Source organism: Carettochelys insculpta, chromosome 1 (genome assembly GCF_033958435.1).
Source record: "Carettochelys insculpta isolate YL-2023 chromosome 1, ASM3395843v1, whole genome shotgun sequence".
NCBI classification, from domain to species: domain Eukaryota; kingdom Metazoa; phylum Chordata; order Testudines; family Carettochelyidae; genus Carettochelys; species Carettochelys insculpta.
The window spans coordinates 118451955-118476151 of record NC_134137.1 but is presented as its reverse complement, the minus strand read 5'-3'; the positions used below and the strand labels follow the sequence as shown (position 1 = coordinate 118476151).

General features: G+C 40.5%; 1 protein-coding gene across 4 annotated transcripts in view; it reads right to left on the bottom strand.

Annotated features, from left to right (window-relative positions):
- The window catches only part of ARHGEF7 (Rho guanine nucleotide exchange factor 7), a 220352-nt gene that overhangs the window by 34146 nt on the left and 162009 nt on the right, over positions 1-24197 (bottom strand). For all 4 annotated transcript variants that reach the window (XR_012645027.1, XM_074990443.1, XM_074990434.1 and 1 more), the window contains exons 13-17: positions 23463-23549; positions 18078-18156; positions 15859-15998; positions 10674-10898; positions 7510-7603 (exon numbers count right to left, since the gene is read on the bottom strand). Coding sequence is in view for 3 of the 4 variants with exons in the window: in XM_074990443.1 (XP_074846544.1) it covers positions 7510-7603; positions 10674-10898; positions 15859-15998; positions 18078-18156; positions 23463-23549 (625 nt within the window). In the remaining variant the exon portion in view is untranslated. The remainder of the gene's footprint in view (positions 1-7509; positions 7604-10673; positions 10899-15858; positions 15999-18077; positions 18157-23462; positions 23550-24197) is intronic.

The following is a 24197-nucleotide window of genomic DNA, read 5'->3' as shown; positions in this document are numbered from 1 at the left end:
CTTTAATAAGAGCTCAGAGCAACTGGATAGTTTCCCAAAAAAGTTCAAGATATCTAAGCATTTCCCATCTAGTCCAGATGTATTGTCTGTTTTGAACCAATGCAAAAATCTATCAGCAAAGGAATTCCTTTAGGTAGGGTGTAGCACCACTATTCCATGTTGTGCAGGAGAATAAGAAGAATTAGTAATTACATAGGCATTACTTTCCGACATTATAGCCAAGTTCATGGAAGTGTTTGGTTGGTATGTCTCAAGTATTTCATTTGTTTGTTCAAGGCCCGATTGGCGAAGAGGGACAAAAAAAACCTACCAGTTACTAAAACACTGGATAAAGAAAGGTAAGTATTCAGCAGCAACAGGAATGTTATACAAGTCACTTCAAAAAAGAGAGTCCTGAAGTTTTCCTTTCAGCAAACAAGCCATTTCTTACATCAAAAGTGCTGACAACTATAATTTAAAAATAGATAACTTTCAATTAAATAAGTAAGGTCTAGTTCATCTTTCTTTGAAGCTGAACAATAGCTCTTGTTAATGGATGTGCTTTGATCATCTCTGAGCCTGCAAGTGTTCAGTGGGTATCTGGGAGAAGCAGAATGATGCTGTAACTGCATATTGGTGACTACTGAAGTTTTACACAAATGAATTCCTGATTTGATCTACTGTATTGGCACTGTACTGCAGCAGTTTCTTTACTCCTTAATAAGAGACATTACAAAGATGATGTTACAGTTGTTTTTAAATTACGTGGTATATGCACCTCTAACTAGCTCACTGCATCAATTAGTACTGCTATTTAATATTTTATTACTGGGAAGCATTATTAAGCAATGCAAACTAATAAAAATACATAAAAAGTATGTTTTGCAAATGTAAAGAGTCTCAAGAGAAATGGTCTAGTGTAACTGTGTTACTTAAAATGAATTTAAAATAAAAATATCAGTACAGATATAAAATTGGCTTGGATAAAAAAGGTCTTTGCCATTTTTGATACAACAGAACTGCCCCTTTAAGGAAAGAGCTTCTATTGCTCAGGAGAGTCTGATGAAAAAAAGATCTCATAAGAACACAAGAACGGCCATACTGGGTCAGACCAAAGGTCCATCTCGCCCAGTATCCTGTCTGCCAACAGGAGCCAATGCCAGCTGCCCCAGAAGAGGTGAACCGAAGACAATGATCAAGCGATTTGTCTCCTGCCATCCATCTCCGGCCTTCGACAAAAGGCTAGTCACCATACCTTACCCCTTGCTAATAGCCATCTATGGACCTAACCTCCAACTATTTATCCAGCTCTTGTTTAAACTTTATTAGAGTCCTGGCCTTCACAGCATCCTCCGGTAAGGAGTTCCACAGGTTGACTGTGCGCTGTGTGAAGGAAAACTTTCTTCTATTAGCTTTGAACCTGCTACCCATTAATTTCATTTCATGTCCTCTAGTTCTTATATTACGGGAACAAGTAAATAACTTTTCTGTATTCACTTTCTCCACACCATTCATGATTTTATATACCTCTATCATATCACCCCTCAGCCTCCTCTCTTCTAGACTGAAAAGTCCCAGTCTCTCTAGCCTCTCCTCATATGGGACCCGTTCCAAACCCTTAATCATTTTAGTTGCCCTTTTCTAACGCCAATACATCTTTTTTGAGGCGAGGAGAGCACATCTGCATGCAGTACTCAAGATGTGGGCATACCATAGTTTTATATAGGAGAAGTAAGATATTCTTCGCCTTATTTTCTATCCCTTTTTTAATTATTCCTAACATCTTATTTGCTTTACTGACTGCCGCTGCACGCTGAGTGGATAAGAACATAAGAATGGCCATACTGGGTCAGACCAAAGGTCCATCTAGCCCAGTATCCCATCTGCCGACAGTGGCCAATGCCAGGTGCCCCAGAGAAGGAGAACAGAAGACAATGATCAAGTGATTTATCTCCTGCCATCCACCTCCTGCCCTTGTACTGAAGGCTAGGGGCACCATACTTTACCCCTGGCTAATAGCCATTTATGGACCTAACCTGCAAAAATTTATCAAGCTCTTTTTTAAACCCTAATAGAGTCCTGGCCTTCACAGCCTCCTCCGGCCAGGAGTTCCACAGGTTGACTGTGTGCTGTGTGAAGAAAAACTTCCTTTTATTAGTTTTGAACCTACTGCCCATCAATTTCATTTGGTGTCCCCTAGTTCTTGTATTATGGGAAAAGGTAAATATTTTTTCTATATTCACTTTCTCCACACCATTCATGATTTTATATACCTCTATCATATCACCCCTCAATCACCTCTTTTCCAGACTGAAATGTCCCAGTCTCTCTAGCCTCTCCCCATATGGGACCCGTTCCTAAACCCTAATCATCTTAGTCGCCCTTTTCTGAACCTTTTCTAATGCCAATATATCTTTTTTACGGTGAGGAGACCACATCTGCACGCAGTACTCAAGATGTGGGCGTACCATAGTTTTATATACGGGAAGTATGATAGCTTTTGTCTTATTATCTACCCCTTTTTTAATAATTCCTAACATCCTATTTGCTTTACTAACTGCCGCTGCACACTGTGTGGATGTCTTCAGAGAACTATCCACTATAACTCCAAGATCCCTTTCCTGATCTGTCGTAGCTAAATTTGATCCCATCATGTTGTACGTGTAATTTGGGTTATTTTTTCCAATGTGCATTATCTTACACTTACCCATATTAAATTTCATTAAATGTTCTCATCTCTCATTGGGAAAGGGTAAGAGAACTAAAACACCATCAACTTATTTTTTGCTATCAGGAACCATTACTCTCTTTTGCTTTAAAGATTTTGAAAGGACAGTAAGTTTAAATAAGGAATGCCTCTTATTTAAATCGGTCCAAAACCAAAGTCTTTTGAACATGGAGGGGATAATGTAAATCTTGTTTTTACAGTATCGAATAGAAAATCTAAGTACTAAGATGGGTGAACTTGAGTGTCTGGTATTATATGAGTACATGGATATTATAGTTCTCATGGACACTTGGCGGAATTATGATAATTAAAGGGGAACTGGTAACTTCAGGGTATAAATATATACAAGTAACTAAGTAGGTCCCATTGAGGAGGTGGAAGGTGAAGACTGGCACTATATGTGAAAAAGATAAAGTCAAATATAATAAAAATCTTAAACTTTACCCCAGAATATGTACATACAGACATTCCATGCTTCGATAAGAAACGGTATGAATATACTTGACCAAGATGATAACTATGACTGTGTAATATTCAGGAACATTGGAGAAGCTACAAAACACAGACAAGCAAATAGTAATGGGGGATTTCAACTATCCCCACAGTGACTGGGTAAACATCACCTCAGGATAGAATACACAGATGAAATTTCTAGACACCATTAATGACTGCTTCTTGGAGCAGCTAATTCTGGAACCCATAAGAGGAGAGATAATTCTTGATTTAGTCCTAACTGGAGCACAGGATCTTGTCAGGAGGTGATCAGAGCTGAATGACTCAGTAATTACATTTAACATCCAGACGAGGGGAAAGAATACTAAAAAAAAAAAAAAATCTAGTATAGTATCATTTAACGTCAAAGAGAAAATAACTCAAAATAAGGACGCTAGTTAAAAACAAAAATTAAAAGGAACAGTTGCAAAATGAAATTCCTGAAAGCCTCATGGAAACTACACACTGCTGTAATAGAAGCTTAAAAGTATGTACATGCCAAATAATAAAAATGAAAAGAGTAAGAGGCACAAGTATGCCACCATTGTTAAACAGCAAAGTGAAAATGGTAGTTAGATAAAAAGGTATCCTTTAAAAACTGGAAGTCAATTCCCACTGAGTAGAACAGTAAGGAGCATATACTCTAGCAAGTAAATATAAAAATCTAACAGGAAAGCCAAAATGAATGTGAAAAGCAACTAGCCAAAAATATATATATAATTTTCTTTTTCCCCCAAGTATACCAGCAGGAAACCACAATCAATAGGACTGCTGAATGATCACTGTACTAAAAGAGGTGAGCCAGCTCAGTACCAGCTCCTCCTCTTCTACAAAACACACCCCAAACACTAGGTGTACGTATGTTATTTAGTTTATAGCAGAGTCTTGTACACTCAGTAGAGGGACAATGGATCACACTAGAATCACATCTCCACATAAATAACCTAGACCTGAGGGCAGTACACAGAGTTTGTGAACACTTCCAACCATTAATCCATCACAAAGCCATGGAGATATTCACAGACAACATGGCATGTATTTATTATATCAATCAACAAGGTGGGGCACGATCCCACCACCTGTGTACAGAGTCTATATATGCCTCTGGAACTGGTGCATAAACAACCACAGACATCTCAGCCATATATCCTCCAGGGAAGCAGAACACCATATCTGATAGCCTCAGCAGACAGCTTTACCAAAATCACAAATGGGAGATGCAAACCCAAGTTTTCTATACCATATTCCGACAACGGGGTCTTCCAGCTATAGATCTGCTTACCCCACGGCTAATGTAACTGCCTGTAACTCCTCCACTAAGTCTTCCCTGAACTCCACTTCTTCCCACTAAGAACAGCAGCAGACTCAGCCATCTGCACCTCAAGATGCTCCAACAAGCACCCTGACTTTTACAGGGCTAACAGAAAGAGAATTAGAGTGCTCACAAGAAATTCAATCTATACTAATTAACAGCCAAAAGCAGAGGACGAGGAGAGTGTATTGTCAAAAATGGAGATGTTCCAAGATACAGTGTTTACAGCAATCACTCTCCCCTCACTCCACTCGTATATTGAGACTTCTGGATTATACCTTATAATTAACACCAGGGCCTAGCTAATAGTTCTACCACAGTACACTTGGTTGCACATCACCTCCCCGGCACACATCATTTACACACTAGTACATACAACAAAACGCATTCCGGTTCGGGCTGGTAAAAAATAGAAGGGATACTGGGCTAGAAGACCAGTGTTCCCTGTAAGCTTGTTAGGCTGATTGGGAGAAATTCAAATGTGGCCCCGTTGATTAGCAGAACATTTGCACATGCCTTGGAGCACACAGAAAAATGTTTTTAAACACATCAATGGAAATGATCTGCACATGGATAGAAAAGATGAGAGGGATCATTGTAGAGAACCCACTGGTCTGACCCCCTAAAGACATTCTTATATTCTTGAAGGGGAAAGACAGATGGAAAACAATCACTTTTAGAAAAGAAAATATTGTGGTCAAATGATGATCACTGTATATCCAAAACCACACAGGCAATTATTTTCAAATTTGGTTATTTACTGTTCAGTATCTAAAGCCTTACTTAAGCAACTAAACAAAAACAAACAGCTTGAAATGCCAAAGTTTCAAAGACATTCTCACAGCTCCCCTTAAACTTTCAAAATGTTGTCCAAAGTATTTAGTATCCTAGACCCCCAACAAGTTTCTTTTAATGTGTTTAGTAAAATCGTGGTAAACTACTTCCAACAAACTCTCAAAATGTGGATAGCTTAAAGGGCTGTGCATATGCTGTATCCAGTTATAAACACCACAGAATGCAAAAACAAAGCTGACTTTTAAAATATTTTATTGAGACAATCTGTGTTAAGGACATTGACAAGAGATCTTGGTATGATGGAGAAGGCAACATATTGGTAATTATTCTAAAAGACCAAAGCCACAAACACTTACTGGGAAAGTTCAAGCCTTGAAATGTCCCACAATCTAGCTAGCTCTAACCCTAGCTCTCTGTCAAAACAAAACAAAAATCTAAAAACCAGGACAAAGAAAGGAACAAGTCTTTTTCATGGGAGTCCCTTTGTCTATGTTTGGTAATAAGGCCCCTTCTTGAGGAGAACTTTTGTCTTCTCTGCTGTCTTTAATTCCATCCATACACAAGGTTCTAGTTCTAGGTTTCTTATGCAGCTGTCACATGAATAACTTTATAGCTCATCTGTGTCATGCAAGTAAACATTATGGACAAGCCAGCTACCCTCATACTACTTAAATAAAGCTTCCATCAGCACATGTGTAAAGAAACATATAATTCCCTTCACTAACCTAAATCCCTACCATAGAAAATCCATAGCACAACCTCAGGCAGGGGTGGGCAAATACTGGCCTGCAGGCTGGATCTGGTTCCCCAGGGCTAGCCATTGGTGGGCCACCACTGCTATGTTTACCTGTACTCCACAGATACAGGTAATGGCAGCTCCTGTTACCTGTGGAGCACCATTCTTGGCCAATAGGGACTGTGGGAAGCCAGTCCATGCTGCTTCCAACAGCTCCCAACGGAAACAGCAATCCACAGCAAACACGAGGTGCAATCGCCCATACCTGCAGAGGTGCAGGTAAATATAGTGGTGGCAGCTTGCTGGGGCTAATCCTAGCAAACCACTGTCTTTCTATTGCCCATCCCTCTCCTAAGGAAAGAGGAAGCCCACACTCTAGGCCAGCAAGCAGTGTCATGGGGAAAAATTCCTGGTCAGCCCACAATAAAATGATTTTTATGATATTATACACACTGTGCTTCACATGTTCCACTGATCTAAGAAGCTCACAATGTTAAGGACACATAATTAGACAAAATTGAGAGCAAATTTGGTTCTGAATACACAAACTAGATCTATCTAAATGGCTTAATTATTTTAAGCATGGCACAGACCTCTGTTATCACAAATGTTTCTTACCCATTCGAACATGCGAATCAGGATATATTCCTACATACTTAATAGCCAAAACTAGACTGAAGTTATGACAGTAGAATAAAGATTCTTCTCCCTCCACGCTTCCCCTGGACAACTCAATTATTTAAATTAATCTTTCCTTTCATCCTTCCTACTCTCACACACTTCTATTACCCTGTCAATGCAACCTCTAATCTTCCTTAAATGTTTGTTCTTTAGAGCATTTTTCATTCTATAAACCTTCCTTGGAAACTTTTCTAGCTTTTTCTTATAACCTGTGAAATGGGAAAGTCCAGAATTGCCAGTGACCTCTGTCACGGAATAAACAACATACAAAAAATACCGTTTCCAAGGAAATACTAGTACAATTAAATGACCTAACCTGAAAGATATCAGTGTTAGTACTGGTACCTAGATGTGTCTGATTTCAAATTCCCATCTCACTGGGAACCTGGAAAACAATTAAATTGTCTGCATCCTTAATTTACACCTTCAGAAGGTAGGATACTATTTCAAGTTCTGTTTTGCTCATCAAAGACCTGAGGTTACTGTACTTAAATTCATAGTACTTTCTTCCACTTCATAAAAGGTACTGACAAACTAAAAATAACCAGAAAAAAGTTAAGAAATTATGTTCCAATACAGTAAGATCATTTTAGGACAAGCTTCCCACTTCCACCCCTCTTGTTCCCAACTGGTGTAAACAGCAAACTGGAAATACTGGTTCTCAGAGAAAATTGAAAAATGGCAATTTTCTTTGGTTTAAAAAAAAAAATTCTACCCATTTCTCTACAAGTTTCTTTTTATATACACTAACACCTGGTGAACATACAGCTATTTATTCGGTCTTACTTTTTCGCAGTGCAAACTCTTCGTCTGATGGCTTCCGTTCAGGCTTGCGCTTGGGAAGCAACTTTTTCATGGTTTTAGGGCTTTTGCTGAGATCCTGTGTGGGGGGAGAAAGAAAAGAGCTAGTAAAGCTTCTTCTTCACAAAGGATTCCAAATGCTGAAACTTTAATTTCTGTTCAAGCTATTAACCAAAAACATCTTATAAAGCTACATCAAAATTTTGCTGGCAGATATTATTTTTGGCATGTTTCAGACTTGCTTGAATTGTCTTATTTTTCCTGTCCCCCTCACTGGCTATTTGCATCTTTTTCTTCCGCTTTTATTAACAGATAAATATACAGCAATGCTGCCGTAAGTGTGCCAGCTGTCTAGGAGACAGAGTGAATGGAACAAAGGTAAGCAGGGGACAAAATATTTTTCTTAAAATTTTTAGAGGTATACACATCTTATTTATGAGCCATAATACAGAAAGGTGCACACATCTTTCTTTAAATCAAAATCTGAAAAGTGATTCTTATAAGCTTTGAAAGGAGGCAGCTGTAGCAAAAGAATATAGTGACAGAGCTACAACACTTACGTTCTATAGTGAGTCATGCTGATGTATAGGGATGTAAAATGCCTACTGGTTTACCCCTTACCCTCGTAATACAAGACACCCTCCATAAATGTGTAAAATAAGAGACTGAAAGAGATGAATGAGCAGGACAAAGACCAATGAGGGTGAAGTTAAGTTTCGAACACTCAGTCATATACTAAGCACGGTAAAGATGAGTGAAATTTTGCCTCATTTAACAATTAAATAAACATTACACACACTAATACAAGAAAGACATTCATTTAAATTTAATTGATGGACATAGTGCATTATCTTACTCAGCTTCAGTGTAATTAAACCAAAATGTTTAACCTTCAAATTAAAGCCATCCCCCCATACCACACACATTCCTTTTTTCTTTTGCTGAAGTGTTTCGTGAATGACAACTGGTTGCCATTAAAGATTAACCTCAGTTATTAAATAGAGAGAACTATTTGTGTGCCTGCAAAAAAAAAATGCTAATTTCTGCCTTTAAAAACTTATCTCCCTCATGCACACTCAAGACATTTGGAGGAACAATTGAGGATACTCCTTTGGGATCCGGTTTTTAACAATAAAACGGAATTATAACAATGCATGAAACAAGCTTTTCAACAGAAGTTTAATGTTGCTTCTGAATAAAGTATAATACTTCTCTGCTATATGCCTATTATCTTGCCCTTTTATAGGGCACTGAATTTCAGTGACCGTGGCTACACTAGCCCCGGCCTTTCAAAAGAGGTATGCTAATGAGCCACTTCGGCAGATGCTAATGAGGCACTGCCATGAATATGCAGTGCCATGTTAGCAACTGCCAAAGTGGCTCATTAGCATACCCCTTTCAAAAGGTGGGGGCTGGTGTAGCCATGGCCAGTGTGTTTTATCAACATGGCTAAACATTATTTCCCCCATATCACAGCTTGTAAATAGACAAAGTGACTGTAAGTTGCCCACGGTCTCACAGCATGTCAGTAATAAAATCTCTATCTTAATTTACTAGACACTGCTGCCTGTCTTCAAATAAAATGCGCCACCAAATTCTGTATAAATGAGATAATTTTAAATACTATTCGTTTTTAAAAAAGGGCAAAAGAGAAAGTTAGTCTACCGCTGACATCCTTTTGGGGATTAATAAAGGTAACTTTTGTATTTGTTTTACAACCCAGAAAAAAGCTGCAACATTAAAGCATGGGGGGGAATATAAGGAAGAACAAATATTAATCAATCATCGACACAATAAATGGTACCATAATTCAAAGTTTATGTCAAATGAGTTTCACTAAACACACAATGTCAAATAGGCTGCGGCTACACTAACCATCCCTTTCAGAAGAGGCATGTAAATTATGGTCATTTGAAAATGCAAATGAGGCACGGATATGAATATTCAGTGCCTTATTTTCATAATGGCAGCCACCCAGCCCGTTGAAAGTGCTTATTTCGAACTAAAAATAGCCATGTAGCCAGGGTTCCTTTGAAAGAATGCCCCAATTACAAAAGCACCCTTCTCTCTCCCCCATTTTTAGGGGGGCAGGGAGGAAGGGTGCTTTTGAAATCAGGGCATCTGTTTGAAGGAACCCCAGCTGCACAGTTATTCAGTTGTAAATAAGCGTTTTCAACGTGCTGGGTGGTTGTCATTATGCAACTAATGTGCTGAATATTCATATCAGTGCCTCATTTGCTTTTCAAATTGCTGTAATTTACATGCCCCTTCTGAAAGGGCATAGTGGTGTAGCCATAGCCATAATGTATCCTCTCACATTAAAGGTTTACCTAAGTGCATGTAAACAATAGTTTAATATTCAGGAATGAAATTAGTCATAACCATTGTAGATATTCAAAATTATCTGAGACTCCACATTTCCATATGCAGTAAGAAACACATGCCAGACAACCAATAGTAAACTCCTTCTCCATTTACCAGAGTGTTGCCACTGCTTGCTGAATTCTGGGGATCATAAATATCTCACTTAGTTCACTAATAACTCCGATCAATTTAAAAACAGCATTGTCTCAATGCAAAAGGTGTTCCTCCCCTTTTGTTTGACCAGTGCGACTTTCAAAGTAGAACAGGATACAGAGAACTAGGTACATGGAAAGTAGGAAAAAAAAACTAGAAGAAAATCTTTATGGCTCAGATAGGAGTGCATAAATGCAGAGCATTCCCCCTCCAGTGGTCTCAAATAGATGATCATGATGACAACAATGAATACAAGTGGGCACTAATCCATTACCACTATTTCAGTGTTAGCTTAAATGAGGTGAAAACAAACAGAACTAAATAAGATCATGATATGAAAAGAACTGAGTTACACCTCTTAAGCTGTGTCTACACTAGCCCCCTTCTTCAAGTAAGGGCACTTGGAAGTTGTGAGGGTACTTCAAAGTGCCCACAGCTTCATGGCATGTCAGCACTTTGAAGTTTGCAACTTCAAAGTTGCTGCAGGGAGAATTAGCCTAATGAGGTGCTGCATATTCATCGCAGCACTTCATTACTATTCCCTGCGTAGGCTGATTAGAAGAAGGGGGCTAGTGTAGACACACCCTTAGTGTGTTACTTTACAGTAATATTTCTGGATTCCAGTACCTCACCTCTTTATAACAGAGAGCTGCTGAAGGCCGTAGTGGAGGTGCAGGTCGTAAACAGCTCAAGCTCCAAGGTTTGGGAGTTTTAGGAGGTTCCAGAGGTCCCCAGTTTATAGTGGTATGTGGAGTCCCATGATGTGAAGGATGTGGAAGTGTGTGGTATGCAGGAGTCAGTGGTATTGGTTTGCTGTCTGAATGTTTGCTAGATGGTGTTACTGGATGAGAAGGAAGCTGCCAAATGTACAAGAAAGTGGGTGAGAAAACTGATACTGTATTATTCTAAAAGACCATAAAATAACTGTCAAAAAGCAGACAAAATACTTTACACTAGTAACCTAACCATTTCTATTTGTTACAGTTGCAATTAGCACAGTTTTACAAGCTGAATAGTTATTGACAAAGCAGAGCATAAGTTCTGTCAAGAAACTTATTGTCTACCGCTGAAAAAATAGGTACTGAACCACAACTATGGCAGCATCTACACTATGAGATAAATTCTAATTTATTTATATCAATTTTCTAATTCTGGAATCTGTAAGTTCATATTTCACCATCCTCATGTCCCACGTGAGGAATGTCGCTCCCCACAAAGTCGAGTCATTGAAGTCACACAAAAATTGGCTAACATCGACTGTTGCAGTAGTGCACTGTGGGAAGCTATCCCACAGTTCCCTCACCCCTGTAGCATTCTGGGTCTGCTCGCTGGTCTTGATGTCATCTTTCCACAATGCTTTTTATTCATTCCCCTCCCGACCCCTGATAATCTGCTGATTCCTGGAAATAATGCAGGGACCCTCAAAGTTAGAACAAAGAAGATAGAAAAGTCTAGGAAAAAAGAATTTTTGGTTTCCCATTCCATTATATTGCCCACACAGGTGCAACATCTGTGTTCTCCACTGGCCATCCACTGAGTATGCCACCTCCCATCATTGCACGTGATCCCTGAAGATAATACAGGTGCCCGGACTGTTTTTTAAAGTGGGAAGAAAGAGGATAGAAAAGTGTAGGAAGAAAGAAGCAAGCCAAGTGCTGAGGGCCCAGCTGACATAGTCCCTTCATGGAGAATCAGCCCCCCTCCAGCTCATAAGACTTCCCCCTGGAGGCAGCATGCCCCATTATAGGCTTTTCCTGGCAGTGGCAAAGGTCTCTGTGTTTCTTAGGTGCTGGGAGAGACTTTTCCTGGGTGACAGGAATGCCCATTATGGGGAGGGGTTCAGTGGGGGGCCAGTTGAGGTGGTCCTTCCCCACGGCAGGAGCAAAATCCTGAATTGCTTAACCTCCGGGGGAGACTTTTCCCCAGCAGCAGCAAGAGCCAGTGTGGGTGGGTGGGAGGGGGGGTGCAGTGGCTAGGGGGCCACTTGAAGTGGTCCTTCCCCACAGCAGCAGCAAAGTCCCCAGTATCTTAGGCGCCGGTGGTGACTTCCCCACGGCAGAAGCAAAGCCTCAACTATCTTAGCCGCTGGGGTAGACTTCCCCACAGTGGCAGCGAAAGCCAGAATATCCTTCCTGCCCTTGAAGCCCTAAAAGCAGAACTAGCAGCATTGTCAGCACCGAACGGCAGGCACATTATTTTCTTGGGTTGGGTTGAGGGCTACCTATATGATGTGGCTGAGTGTGGGAAAGACCCAGACTGTGTGGTACCTGTGGGGGAGGGAAGGGGGTTTGCACACAAATGTAAACCACTGAGAAGAAGTTTTTCGGGGTCTTATGCAAGCACGCCCCTTAGCACAGCCTTGTTGACGTGGTACGGCGGGGCACAGGCTGGCACCAGGCAGTGCAGAAAAAAATAAGTGTACAGATAGAGCTGCGAACTCCCTGCAGGGGCTATTTGAATGGGCAGATGAGCTCACAGCACTAATAGCATAGAAAGAAAGAAAAATTTCTCAGGCTCTCATACAAACATGAGCCCACAGCTAAAGGCTCGCTGCTCCCGCTTGGAAATTCATGGTCTTCCTGTTGCTGGAGTGCACCGGCCAGAGTGGAGCACTGAGGGGCTCTGTGGGTTACATACGGGACACCTCTGGGAGGCTAATAAATTCACTTTAAGATGTGGCGCTTCCACACTGGCCTTCAATCGAGCTTCTGAATTTGAACTTCGCGCTATACCCGTCAGGTAACTGCAATTTTGTAATCTTGAGATTAGTGCTCCCTAAATCGAGCCAAAGGTGTTTACAGTGAAGACAGTCACGTGATAAAAATCAAGCTAACTGGATTAATTCAAATTAAATTTGAATTTATCTCGTAGTATAGACTCAGCCTATGAGACAGGCCCTTGATCCCATCCCCCTCGCATGACATTACAGATTGAGCATAAAAGAACAATTTAGCTTATCTCACTCGAATTTAGGATTACCAGAAAGCTACTTGCAAAGCCAACTGAAACTCAAAACTCCTAGAAATTAGTTTTTGAACTGAATCACAACAAGAACAAATAATTTTTAAACTGTCCACATATCAGTTTAATAAAAATTTCGTTTCAGAATTTTGTTACAAATTTTGTTAATATGTTGTCCATTTTTCCATTAATTTTATATTATTTCATAATCTGGGCACAAGTACAGGTTGAATCTCTCTAATGTGAAATTCTCTTGTCCAGCAAAATCCATGAGCTGGCATAATTTTATTAGCTGGATGATCACTTTTCATGGGTGTGGCCAAGTTTTCCATGGTCCCATAAATTCTGTTTACAGCCACCAGTCCTGGCTCTCAGTGTTATGCGCTGTTATTTAGCTCTAATTTACCTCTAAATGGCTACGTCTATATTACAGAGATCTTTCGAAAGAGCTTCTTTCAAAAAGAGAGCGTCCACACACGAAAAAGCAGATCGAAAGAGTGGTCTGCTCTTTCGAAAGAGAGCATCCACACAGCCCTCGCTCTTTTGAAAGACTGGGCTGGGGATCGAAAAAATCAGGACCCATGAGAACTGCTCTTTCAAAAAAAAAAAAAAAAAAAGGGACTGCAGAGCATCTACATGTTTTCTTTTGAACAAAGGTGTTCTCCCTGAAACTGGAAAGGAAGAGCATTTTGAAAGGGGCACCACATTCTTTCGATTTACTTTCGAAAGAACACTTTTTGTGTGTAGATGCTCTGTGGGATCTTTTGAAAAAGCCCCCTTCTTTAGAAAAATGTTTCAAAAGAACTTGCTAGTATAGATGCAGCCAATGTCTCGTAAAAGCCCAGTAAACAGTGGAAATGTTGGTAATGCTGATAGATAACACTGACCTCTAATAGTCCGGCAAATTGTCTTGTCCAGCACCATTAAGGTCCCAAGGTGCTGGACTAGAGAGGTTCAACCTGTACCACCTACTGATATCATAATATAGAATAATAAAATAGTTGTAATATTATTTTATATTTTATTTTTAAAAACATGTTTAACATAGACAAACATTTTGTCTTCTTTTCTAGGCTCAGGTGCCTTTTCTTGTATCAGAATGAAACAATCTGACACAAATAAACTCCATGGAACATATTAACATGGCTACCAAAAACAGCAGTGTAACATTATACTTGGCTCTTCCGGACATGTTATGAAATAACAAACAAATGGAAAAACCTACAAAATAAACGCAAATTGAAAATACTTCAAATTTTCCAAAAACCATGTCTTGGAATTTCACAAAACCAAGCTTTTTCAAATGAACTTCTTTTCATTTAGAATTTTCTTTGCCCTGTGAGACCATTAGCCAAAAATCAACACTTTAATGTGTAAAAGAAGCATTTTAGCCTGAAAAAAATGGTTGTGATGATAAAAGTTCTCAACCAGTCTCAACCTGCTTTTCCAAGTTGATGGAAAATAACCCATTATATTAAGGACAATAAAAGGAAAATATCATGGGTGCATCTACACTAGCCGGCTACTTTGAAGTAGCTGGCACAACGTCAAAATAGCACGCATCACATCTACACAAAACGTGCTATTTCAACGTTGAAATCGATGTTAGGCGGCGAGACGTCGAAATTGCTATTCCTATCCGAAGATGGGTATAGCACCCTACTTTGACGTTCAACATTGAAGTAGGGAGTGTGTAGACGATCTGCATCCCGCTACATCAAAATAGTGGGGTCCTCCATGGTGGCTATCAGCTGAGGGGTTGAAAGATGCTCTGTCCAGCCCCTGCAGGGCTCTATGGTCGCCGCGTGCAGCAGCCCTAAGTCCAGGGTTTCTGCCTGCTGCAGCTGGGGGTCCATGCTGTGTGCACGGGGTCTGCAACCGGTTGTCGGCTCTGAGGACCTCGTGCTGTGCAGGCCAAGTGTGTCTGGGAGAAGCCCTTTAAGGGAGCAGGTTAGTTTGACGGGGAGCGTGCGCGTGTGTGGGGACACTGCATTTCCTTCCGGGGCAGCTCCTTTCGACGTTCCCCGTCGCTACTTAGGCGTTGAAAGTTGACGGCACCCGCCTCGGAGGATGTATAGATGATACATGTCGAAGTAGCCTATTTCAATGTTCTTACTTCGAAAGAGGTTACTTCGATGTAGTGTGCTAGCGCAGACGTAGCCCATATGTAATATTCAGGCACAAGAACCAGAAGCTAGAGATAGTGTCTCAGACAATCACAAATTTCTTTGGGGGGGGCGGGGTTTCTATTTTAATCTAGTGAACCCAAACTAAATATATTCATATATTTTGTATGCCTGCAAGAATGACCAAATCTTTCTTCTAATCTTTCTGGTTCCTGTTATTCATGGGCTGTGCCTACAGTTGCATTCCCCTTTGCAAATGAGGTACTGATTTACATATTGTGTTTCATTTGCATAATATCTTTTCAGAAGAAATTATTTCAAAAGAAAAAAGGCAGTGTAGATGTGGCTCTTTCAAATATAAAACCCATCTTCAAAAGAACACTTCTTCCTATTTTGTTTCAAGAAGAAGGGTTCTTTCGAAGATAGGGTTTATTTTTGAAAGACCCCTGTCTATACTGCTTTTGTTCTTTTGAAATAATCTCTTCGCAAGAGATTATGTAAGTGAAGCACAAGATATATAAATCAGTGCCTCATCTCCATTTTCAATTTCCCTCATTTGCATTCCTCTTTCGAAAGTGGAATGCAAATGTAGACACCACCTCGGTGAAAAACAAATTAGGATTATTAACATTGTACTGTAGTTTGGGATTTATAATCCAGATAATGTTTCTCTGAACATATAAACCAAATGCATGTCTGTTTCAGCCCCTATGACTAAGGTATTTCTTACTGTGTGAGATGGCACAGAATGAGGTTTGATCGAGGGATTCCCAACAGTTGTAACTTTGGTTTGCTTCTGCAGATGATCCACCCACTCATGCAAATCTTGTTGGTTGTTACATGATACTAATATCCGCTCAATCATATTTCCTAGAAGAAAGCACAAAACCTAGGAAGTCTAAAAAACCAACATGATTTTAGTGTTTCTAAAGAATAAAATAATCTGTTTTTGTCATGCACCCTCTTCCTGTAGTACCTAAAGGGCTGAACAGAGATTTAACAGCGTAATTTCTATCCAAAGGTATATTTCAACCCCTTTCATCGTTGCGATAGAGTTTTCTCCAGCTCTCGATACCGAAAAACACAGGTAATTTTTGCAATATTTTAAGGGGAGTTTATGCAAACAAACTGATCTAACAAAGTCATCTTGGTCTCTGGTGAGAAACACAGATGAGAACACCAAGAAACAAACCCAGCAAACAGAAAACACCAGCACCTAATAAAAATATTACCTCAGATGCATTGACTAATATCCTGGGACCTACATGGCTACAACACTTCTGCATATAACATATGACCTGACAGTTTCTCCCGAGGCTCTATGAGAGCTGTAGATTTTCTTACACTGAAGAACCACTAAGATTCAGGGATATAGTAGGAGACATGTTGCTGCATCTTGAGCATGCAGATGGCACACCTTAGTATCTCCATTTCACCTGACCTGGTCACAAAAATGTGTTGCACTATTCAATGTTTAAGGGAGAGTGGGACTGGCTGCCTGACATTCACTCTAGCGAACAAAGCAGAGGAGAAAGTTAGTCACTTGGGGGTTTAGCAACTTGAGGGTAGGTCTACACAGCAAAATCATTTTGAAACAACAGCTGTTATTCTGAAATAACTCTCCTTGTGTCTACACAATGCAACCACTATTTCAAAATAATTTTGAAACAGCAGTTGTCTTATTTCGAGATAGGTGCTATGTCTTGTAGATTGAGGTTAACCTATTTCAAAATAGGTGCTGTCAAGACAGGGAATAAAGCCTATTTTGAGTTAAGCCACAGTGCGTTCAATGGCTCTGTTTCAAAATAAGCTCTGTTTGTGTAGATGCTGTATTTCAAAAGAGCTAAGTGCTATTTCAAATGCATTTTATGTGTAGCAGTGTTACTTCAAAATAAGCTATTCTGGAAGAGAATATTTCAAAAATAAAGCTGCTGTGTAGACTTACCCTCAGGGTATTATGAAGATAACATCAGTAGGGCTAGCTGGGAAGAGAGTGATGAAGAATGTGGGTAGGTGGATGGTCCTTGCTTGTTCCAGTTTGCTAGGAGGTATGTGAGGTTAGATTTTCAGAAGCCTCTGAAAAGCAACAATAAGTAGCAGCCATAACTAGCTTTGGCTTTTGCTCTCTCATCATAAGACAGAAGTCTGTCATCATTCTTTTGGCTGCAGACCCTCCGATCCTCATGACTCCTTGGATGCTCTGAGGTGAGACTACTTCAGTAGCATCTACTTGGACTACATCTTACATTTATCCAGAAACTGGAGCAGGTGCAGAATTCAGCAGAGCAGACCATGTGCTCTGCAGTATATTTTTCTGTTAGCATGTTAAATTTGTGTTCAGAACCTTGCACTGGGATCCTTTTGCTTTCTGAGGCAATCATAAGTTGTTGTTGTTGTAGATCAATAAAACACAAAATGGGCAGGAATCTACCTAAGCAACTGCCTCTCTCCCCACTATTGCATACCACCAGTAGAGAAACTTGAGCTGAGGCCTCTTGGTGGTGGGAATTTGCTTCTGGCAGAAAGTTCTGTTAGAAACCCTCTGGAATTTTCTGTGTTTCTTGATTCACAAAAAGTAGCCAGAATTTTCTGACTGTTAGAGAGAGGCTGCAAGGCTTGTCTCTTCTTTGTTTGTAAAGGGATAGGAGGGAGAAAAGAGATTTGTGATGGTCTAGGAAATTGTATTGTTGGGGACAGCGGCCTGGAGAACAGAAGAGATCAATGAAGTTAAAATTACACTCAATAAACTAAGTGTCAAAAACATGCACAGCCTGGAACGGGCGCTCTTATTTTTTAACCTTCTAAGACCTCAGACATTTTAAAGAACTGGTAAGACGAATGGAGATGTTGTAGCTGTACTTAATTCTGCCTCAGTGCTGGTGGATGGATGAGATGACCTCCTGGGGTCCCTTCCCATCCTGATTCAACAGAAATGCTTATGAATATTACCTGATATTTCAAATGCATTTTTGTGATTTTCACTGTCTTCTAGTTTTGTGATGGTCATTCCTGTCATTGGCAGTTTTCCCTAGAAAAGTCGTAAGATTTTTTTAAATACTAAAGATCTGTAATAGATAAAATATATATTTAATATATACATAATAAAAACAGGCAAACGATAAGCCAGTAAATTGAAACATACATATTAGATAAGAAATAACACTTACGGTTCCATGGAAAAATAACCACATTACCTAGTTTTTTGTGCCAAGAACAACTTCTGTGCTTAATATCATGAGTCAATTTGAAATCTGCATAAGCCATGCAGAGTGCATGCAAATGTTACAATGAAAATTCACCAAGTGAGGACCTTTACCATCTGTGGATTTGAGACCTACTAGGAACACATATTTCCATCAGTGTTCCATGCCTGGTGAAGTTGATAATTCAACACTACAGACAGAAATTCTAATTGCAGACAATATTGAAGCAAGACATTAGCATGACTCCAGCAGATCATATGACACAGTGGGGGCTATCTTTCTGATGACATGCAAAACTGAGAACTTGTCCCCTCTTTTCATCAAAAGCTATGACATCACTGCATGCAAGAGTACCAAGGTTTGAAACAGAACTGGGCAAGTAATTCCTACTGAATAATGCAGTCAACAAATTATACTTCTTCTGATTGTATATGGTCTGCAAGCAGATTACAGTTTTCTCGTGTTTACTTAATACTAAATTAAGATTATTCAATAATTGCTACACTTAATTTTTTTCTGTAGCTAGTCAAGTATTCAGTATGCAATATTTGAGCTGTCCTGATGATGCATATGGGTCTCATAATAATTTTGTGTGTGCCACCTAGATGACTAATTCCTAGAATCAGGTTTCCAGTGTAAACAAGTATATAGACAAACTGAAATTCCATAAAGAGTCACCTATTTTTTTTTGCTTCTTCAAGTACTGGTCTCCATGGGTATTCACTGGAGGCAACTTGCAAAAGTATTCATTGAGTAGAAGGATGCGAGGACCTGTGCTACGGGACAGAATACAAGTCTGATGAATCAAAGGACAACTGCTGATGTAGCCTGGACTGTCGCACAAAGCCTAGTAAAGCTGTTTAGTGCGCTCAGTTCTGTCCCTGCAGATTTCTAGGAGCGATACCCCTTGGAGAAATGGTTGCTTGTGCTGTAGTTGAATGAACCATCACCCACAGAAGATGGGTTTCCATTTGTCCAAAATTCAGCCAAATACAGCCCCCAAATCCATTTCAATTCACTAGTCTTTGTGAGAAGATTTCATCTACTCAGTAAAGGACGCAGTCTTGGGTATTTTCTGAAGGGCCTTGTCTGGTGCAGTTAGAAGGTCAAAACCCCATGAACAACCAAAGAACTAAGTTTTTCACCTTCTCTGGAGATGTGAGGTTTCATGTAGAATGCCAATAAATATATGGTCTCGTTCAGGTGGAATTTGGAGGGATGCTTTGTGATGGAACTAGAGATGTAATCTTAAGGACACTTTATCCCTATGAAAATCACATAAGGAGGGTCTGCCACAGGCTCCCCTATTCTCCAAGCAGAAATCATTTTGATTAGGAAGGCTACTTTCATGGAGAGATGAGGAAAGGACCAAGACACCAAAGGACACACTGGCAGATTTGTAAGTGCTGACAGAAGCAGAGTAAGGTCTCATTTAGGAGTCAGTGCTGATACCAGAGGAAAGGTTCAGACAAGATCTTTCAGAAACCTCACAGTTGTAGGGTGGCTAAATATCAAGCAGTTATTTGGTTGGTGGATGGAAAGCATAGCTTACCACCCAATGCATGCACAATGAACTAATGGACAGTCCTGGTGACTCGAGAGAGAAAAGATATCTCAAGATGGGAGGGATTCCAGAGACTAAGGGAGGTACCTGGAGATGCACCAGATGGAAGAACTCTTCTGCTCAGCAGCATAGCATTTTCATGTGGAAACCTTTCTGCTGTTCTAAGGATGAACTGACCAGCCTCTGAGCACAAAAACGGCTGCTGAGATGGTCTGTCAAGGAGTTCGCTATTCTGCAAACTCACACGGCTGAGAAGGTGATCTAGTGACAAAGGCACCAATTCCAGAGCCCCATTGTCCCTGTTGAAACATGGGCAGATCTTGCTCCTCCCATGCTGGTTCAGACAGACAACTGTGGTTAAGTTGTGCAACGTAATCAGAACACAATGGAAATGTGGGAAAGGCAGAATACTTCTGCAAGCTTTGCATGCTACCTGACTTTTGGTTAGATGGATGTGTGGCTTGGATTACTGTTAGGTCCAAAATCCTTGTGTTATTCAGTTGTCAAAATGTGCTCTCCAATACAATAGGTTGTGATTAGTTTCTTTGTAGATAGAGGGGACTTTCTTGTTCTTCCATGAGGTGAGAGAAGCCAGAAATATCTGAGGGTTTGCAATCATGTATACTGTGCATAGGTATGCCTGAAAGCAATGAAGGAGGAGTCTGAAGGGTGTTAGGTACATGCCATGTGGCTAAGAAGGACCAGAGAAGGGCAAACTGCCATCCAAGGATTCTGTCAGAGTGGGCAATGAGGCTTGTCATTATGAAGAACCTGGCCTGAGGAAAGCAAGCTTTGTCCGAAGTCAAGCCCAGAAAGGCACTAACTCTACAATCTAGTGCTCAGCGACCCCGATTACCTTGGGGCACACTTCAGCATCCGTTATGTCATGGCACACCCAATCCTCTCCCCCAGAGCCGGGCACTCCCACTTCCTCATACTAACCCAAATTCCCACCCCTCCCTGAAACAGGCACCCTCAGGTCCCCACTTTAACCCAATTCCCTACCAGTCCCCCAGAGCCAGGCACCCCCAGGCTCCCTCCCACTCTAATTCGATGCTGGCAACTCACCAGAGCCACCGCCATGTGGGTCTCCCACCAAGTAGCAGGTCACGCGTGCGGAGCAGCGGATGGCACTCTCAGCGCATGGCTTTGAGGCACACTAAGCGCTGCTTAACAACACACCAGCTGCACAGCACTGATATAATCAGCAGGGGGTTTGACATGGACTTTTCTAGGTCATTTCAACCCCTGCCTAAGAAGTGCAGGAGGCTGAAAAATGAGTGTAGTCAAAAGTCCAGTGGACAGATGGATTATTCTCTGCAAGAAGTCAGTCATCAAGGGCACATAGGGCTGCTCTGGCAAAGTGAGTATGCTGCTACCAGAGCGTTCCTTCAGGCGCACCTCTGGGGCCGTCGAGAAGCTGAAGGGAAGGACTCTGTACTGGTAATGATCAGGCCCACTGTAAAGCACAGCATCTCCTTGTGGATAAGGATAATGTCTAAATTAAGATGGCTTTTTTCAGACTAAGAACTGCAAACAGGTCACCTTTGTTCAGGGAGAGGACTGAGAGAGTAAGGATGACGACTTCTAAACAGCTCTGAAGACATTCAGTAGTTTAAAATATGAGGCTGGGCCTCTATCTGCCCTTCTTGTGGAGAAAAGTATCTCAGATAGAAATCCTTCCCCTTGTGTTGAAGGTTCCTGGCCTCCATGGCTCCTAGCAGAAGACAGGAGCCTCTCTCATGTCTGGCAAAGCTCAGGAGAGGAACGAAAAGGGGGATTTTGGTGTCAGAGTCGCTGATAAGCAATTTCTGCCTTTCCTGGTGGCTCATAAACCTACTGATGTACCCAGCAGTTTACCAGTCCTGAACTGTCTAAATCCAGATTTAAGCTTTCTAAGCAAGCACAGACAGGAGAACAATCAATTAAAAACAGCCCTATAAAAAGTGGGAGAAATCCCCATCTAAATTCTCTAAAAAAAGAGGTGTACTCTCCTTCTAGCTCTTCCAAGGCAGGTGAAACTTTGTGCCCTAGTACGGGTATATCTGGTGCTACCGAAGAGCACTAGCCAGAGCCCAGCATCAGGGAAGGAGAGGAGAGTGTGGTCACCCTTGACAACACTGTTTCTTCACTGCAAGAAGAAGAGGAATTTGCCACGGCCAACACTCATTGCCACCCCGCATCTGTACCACTGGACCGAGCTATGCACAGAAGCCCCTCTTGCTTTCCACTGGGAGCCAGAAGTCCCACGATCTGGCTGTGGCTTCAGGGAGCGCTCCGCCAGATACTTCCTAACGTGAAATGTATAAGATTGTTTCATACAAGGTTGGAGAGAACAATGACGCTCACTCATGGCAGAATGAGACTCACAAGGCAGTACAGGCAGGAGGCCAGGGAAATCACCACACAGGAAGACTGGAGGACAGCTTATGCAGGACTTGAAGCCAGGAAATTAACCACTAACTACAGACAATAACTGTTTACAAATAAACTTGACTTGAAGGCAGAAACCCTAACAAAACTGAGGAGTTTGATCTTGAGTCTTGAGCAGTAGGAAGGCACTAGTAGAATGATAGCTGGTCCTCACTGCTCCTTATGCTCTCTTTACAGACAGACCACCCACTACTGCTAAAAAAAACCCACACCATCTCTTCCAGTCCTGCATGCATGGAGCGCATGCATGCCCCCAGTGAATAGCTGTTGGGCACAGCTTTCAAAGAAGAGCTACAAAAATTTTCCTATGGGACAACAAATTGTATCTTCCATATTTTCAGCATGGTAAACATGAAGTATCTGGAGCCCATTTTATGGGAATGTTGAGCATTCGCTGCTGCAAGTGAGCTAAATGAGAGATGACCTTTGAACAGGTGTGTTGTATAATGTTAAGTACTCTGAAAAATGGTGCTCACCTCACTCCAACGAAATATTTAAAGATAATTCATTAATGACTGTGAAGTACTCAATGACAGTGCATTAAGGTAAAAGTATCACAGAAACATCCATAAGAAAATTAATAATTTTTAATGCAGTGCAGAGTGCAGACAGAGAATGTTAAAATAAGGCCTAGTGCCACACTGTGAATGTAGAGTATAAAAATGCTGAAGGAAAAAGGGGACTTCTGTGAAAAAAATAGTATCTGATTATAGTATCTTAATGCATACAAACAAGGGAGGTTGAATTGAGGTTCCACGGGCAATGTTACTTTTGGCATTTCCTAATTTCTAAGTGCTCGATTTGAAATCTGAATGTTTAATAGTTTATGTAATATTAGAAAGGGCTTATGCCGCATTTTCCTTTATAAATCAAACAGCACTTTACAAAGAAAAAGTATAAGCAGCAGGGAAACAGTATTACAGAGACAAATTTACTCGCTTACACTAAGACAAAATATGCAGTGGCAGATACAGAATTTTAGTCTCCTAACTCTCAGTCCAGAATTCCATTTTCTGAACAATTCTTTCCTCTCATAACCCATATACATACTGAAAACATACAGAAAGAGAAAACTAAAATAATTAAACTCTTTAATTTTGCTGTGCATAATCATGGTTAAAACATCTGTTTTACCTGATAGATAAAGCCACTCATCCTAGGGCTGGCAGACAACATAAGCAAAATATTAGGGAAGAGAAGAAGATATCTTTCACTCTTTTCCTTATGAAAAAAACAAAGAAAATAATTTAAAAAAATAAATATATGGCAGTATGCCCTAACTTGTTTTTACTTATTTAAAACATTTACTGGAGTATTACCAATATTCTATACTCCGAGTAAAATTAAATCTATATAATATATACATATATTAGCATAAAGAGAAGTCAAACTGAACAGAAAATTCATGTGCAAAGAGGCTTGTGACAAGCTTTTGTACTCAGGTTCTCATAGTTTAAGGAGCTTTGAAGAAATAAAATCTCAACAGTATCAAGTGACTATACTGTCAATCAAGGGATTCCTATTGTATATGGAACATTTCACTCCTGTTAGCTCTCTTTATTTAGCAGTTAAGGTTTTGGTTTTTTTTTGGGGGGGGGGGGAATGGGGAATGCAAGGGGGAGTTTAGGCAAAATATTTACCATTCTCCTTCTGCCCTTCCTAAAAGTCCTCTTAATCCCATGTTTTCTAATTGGAGTTTTTAACTATTTGTTTATATTACAGGCCAGTTCTTTACTGAGATAAAATGGCAAAACTATGTACAAATTCATGGCCAAAAAGCTAAATGACTCAAGCTGAAGACCCAGACCTAATGTTTTCATATGCATTTGATAAGAGAGAAAACATATGAGAGTATTTGAGGGAGTATGA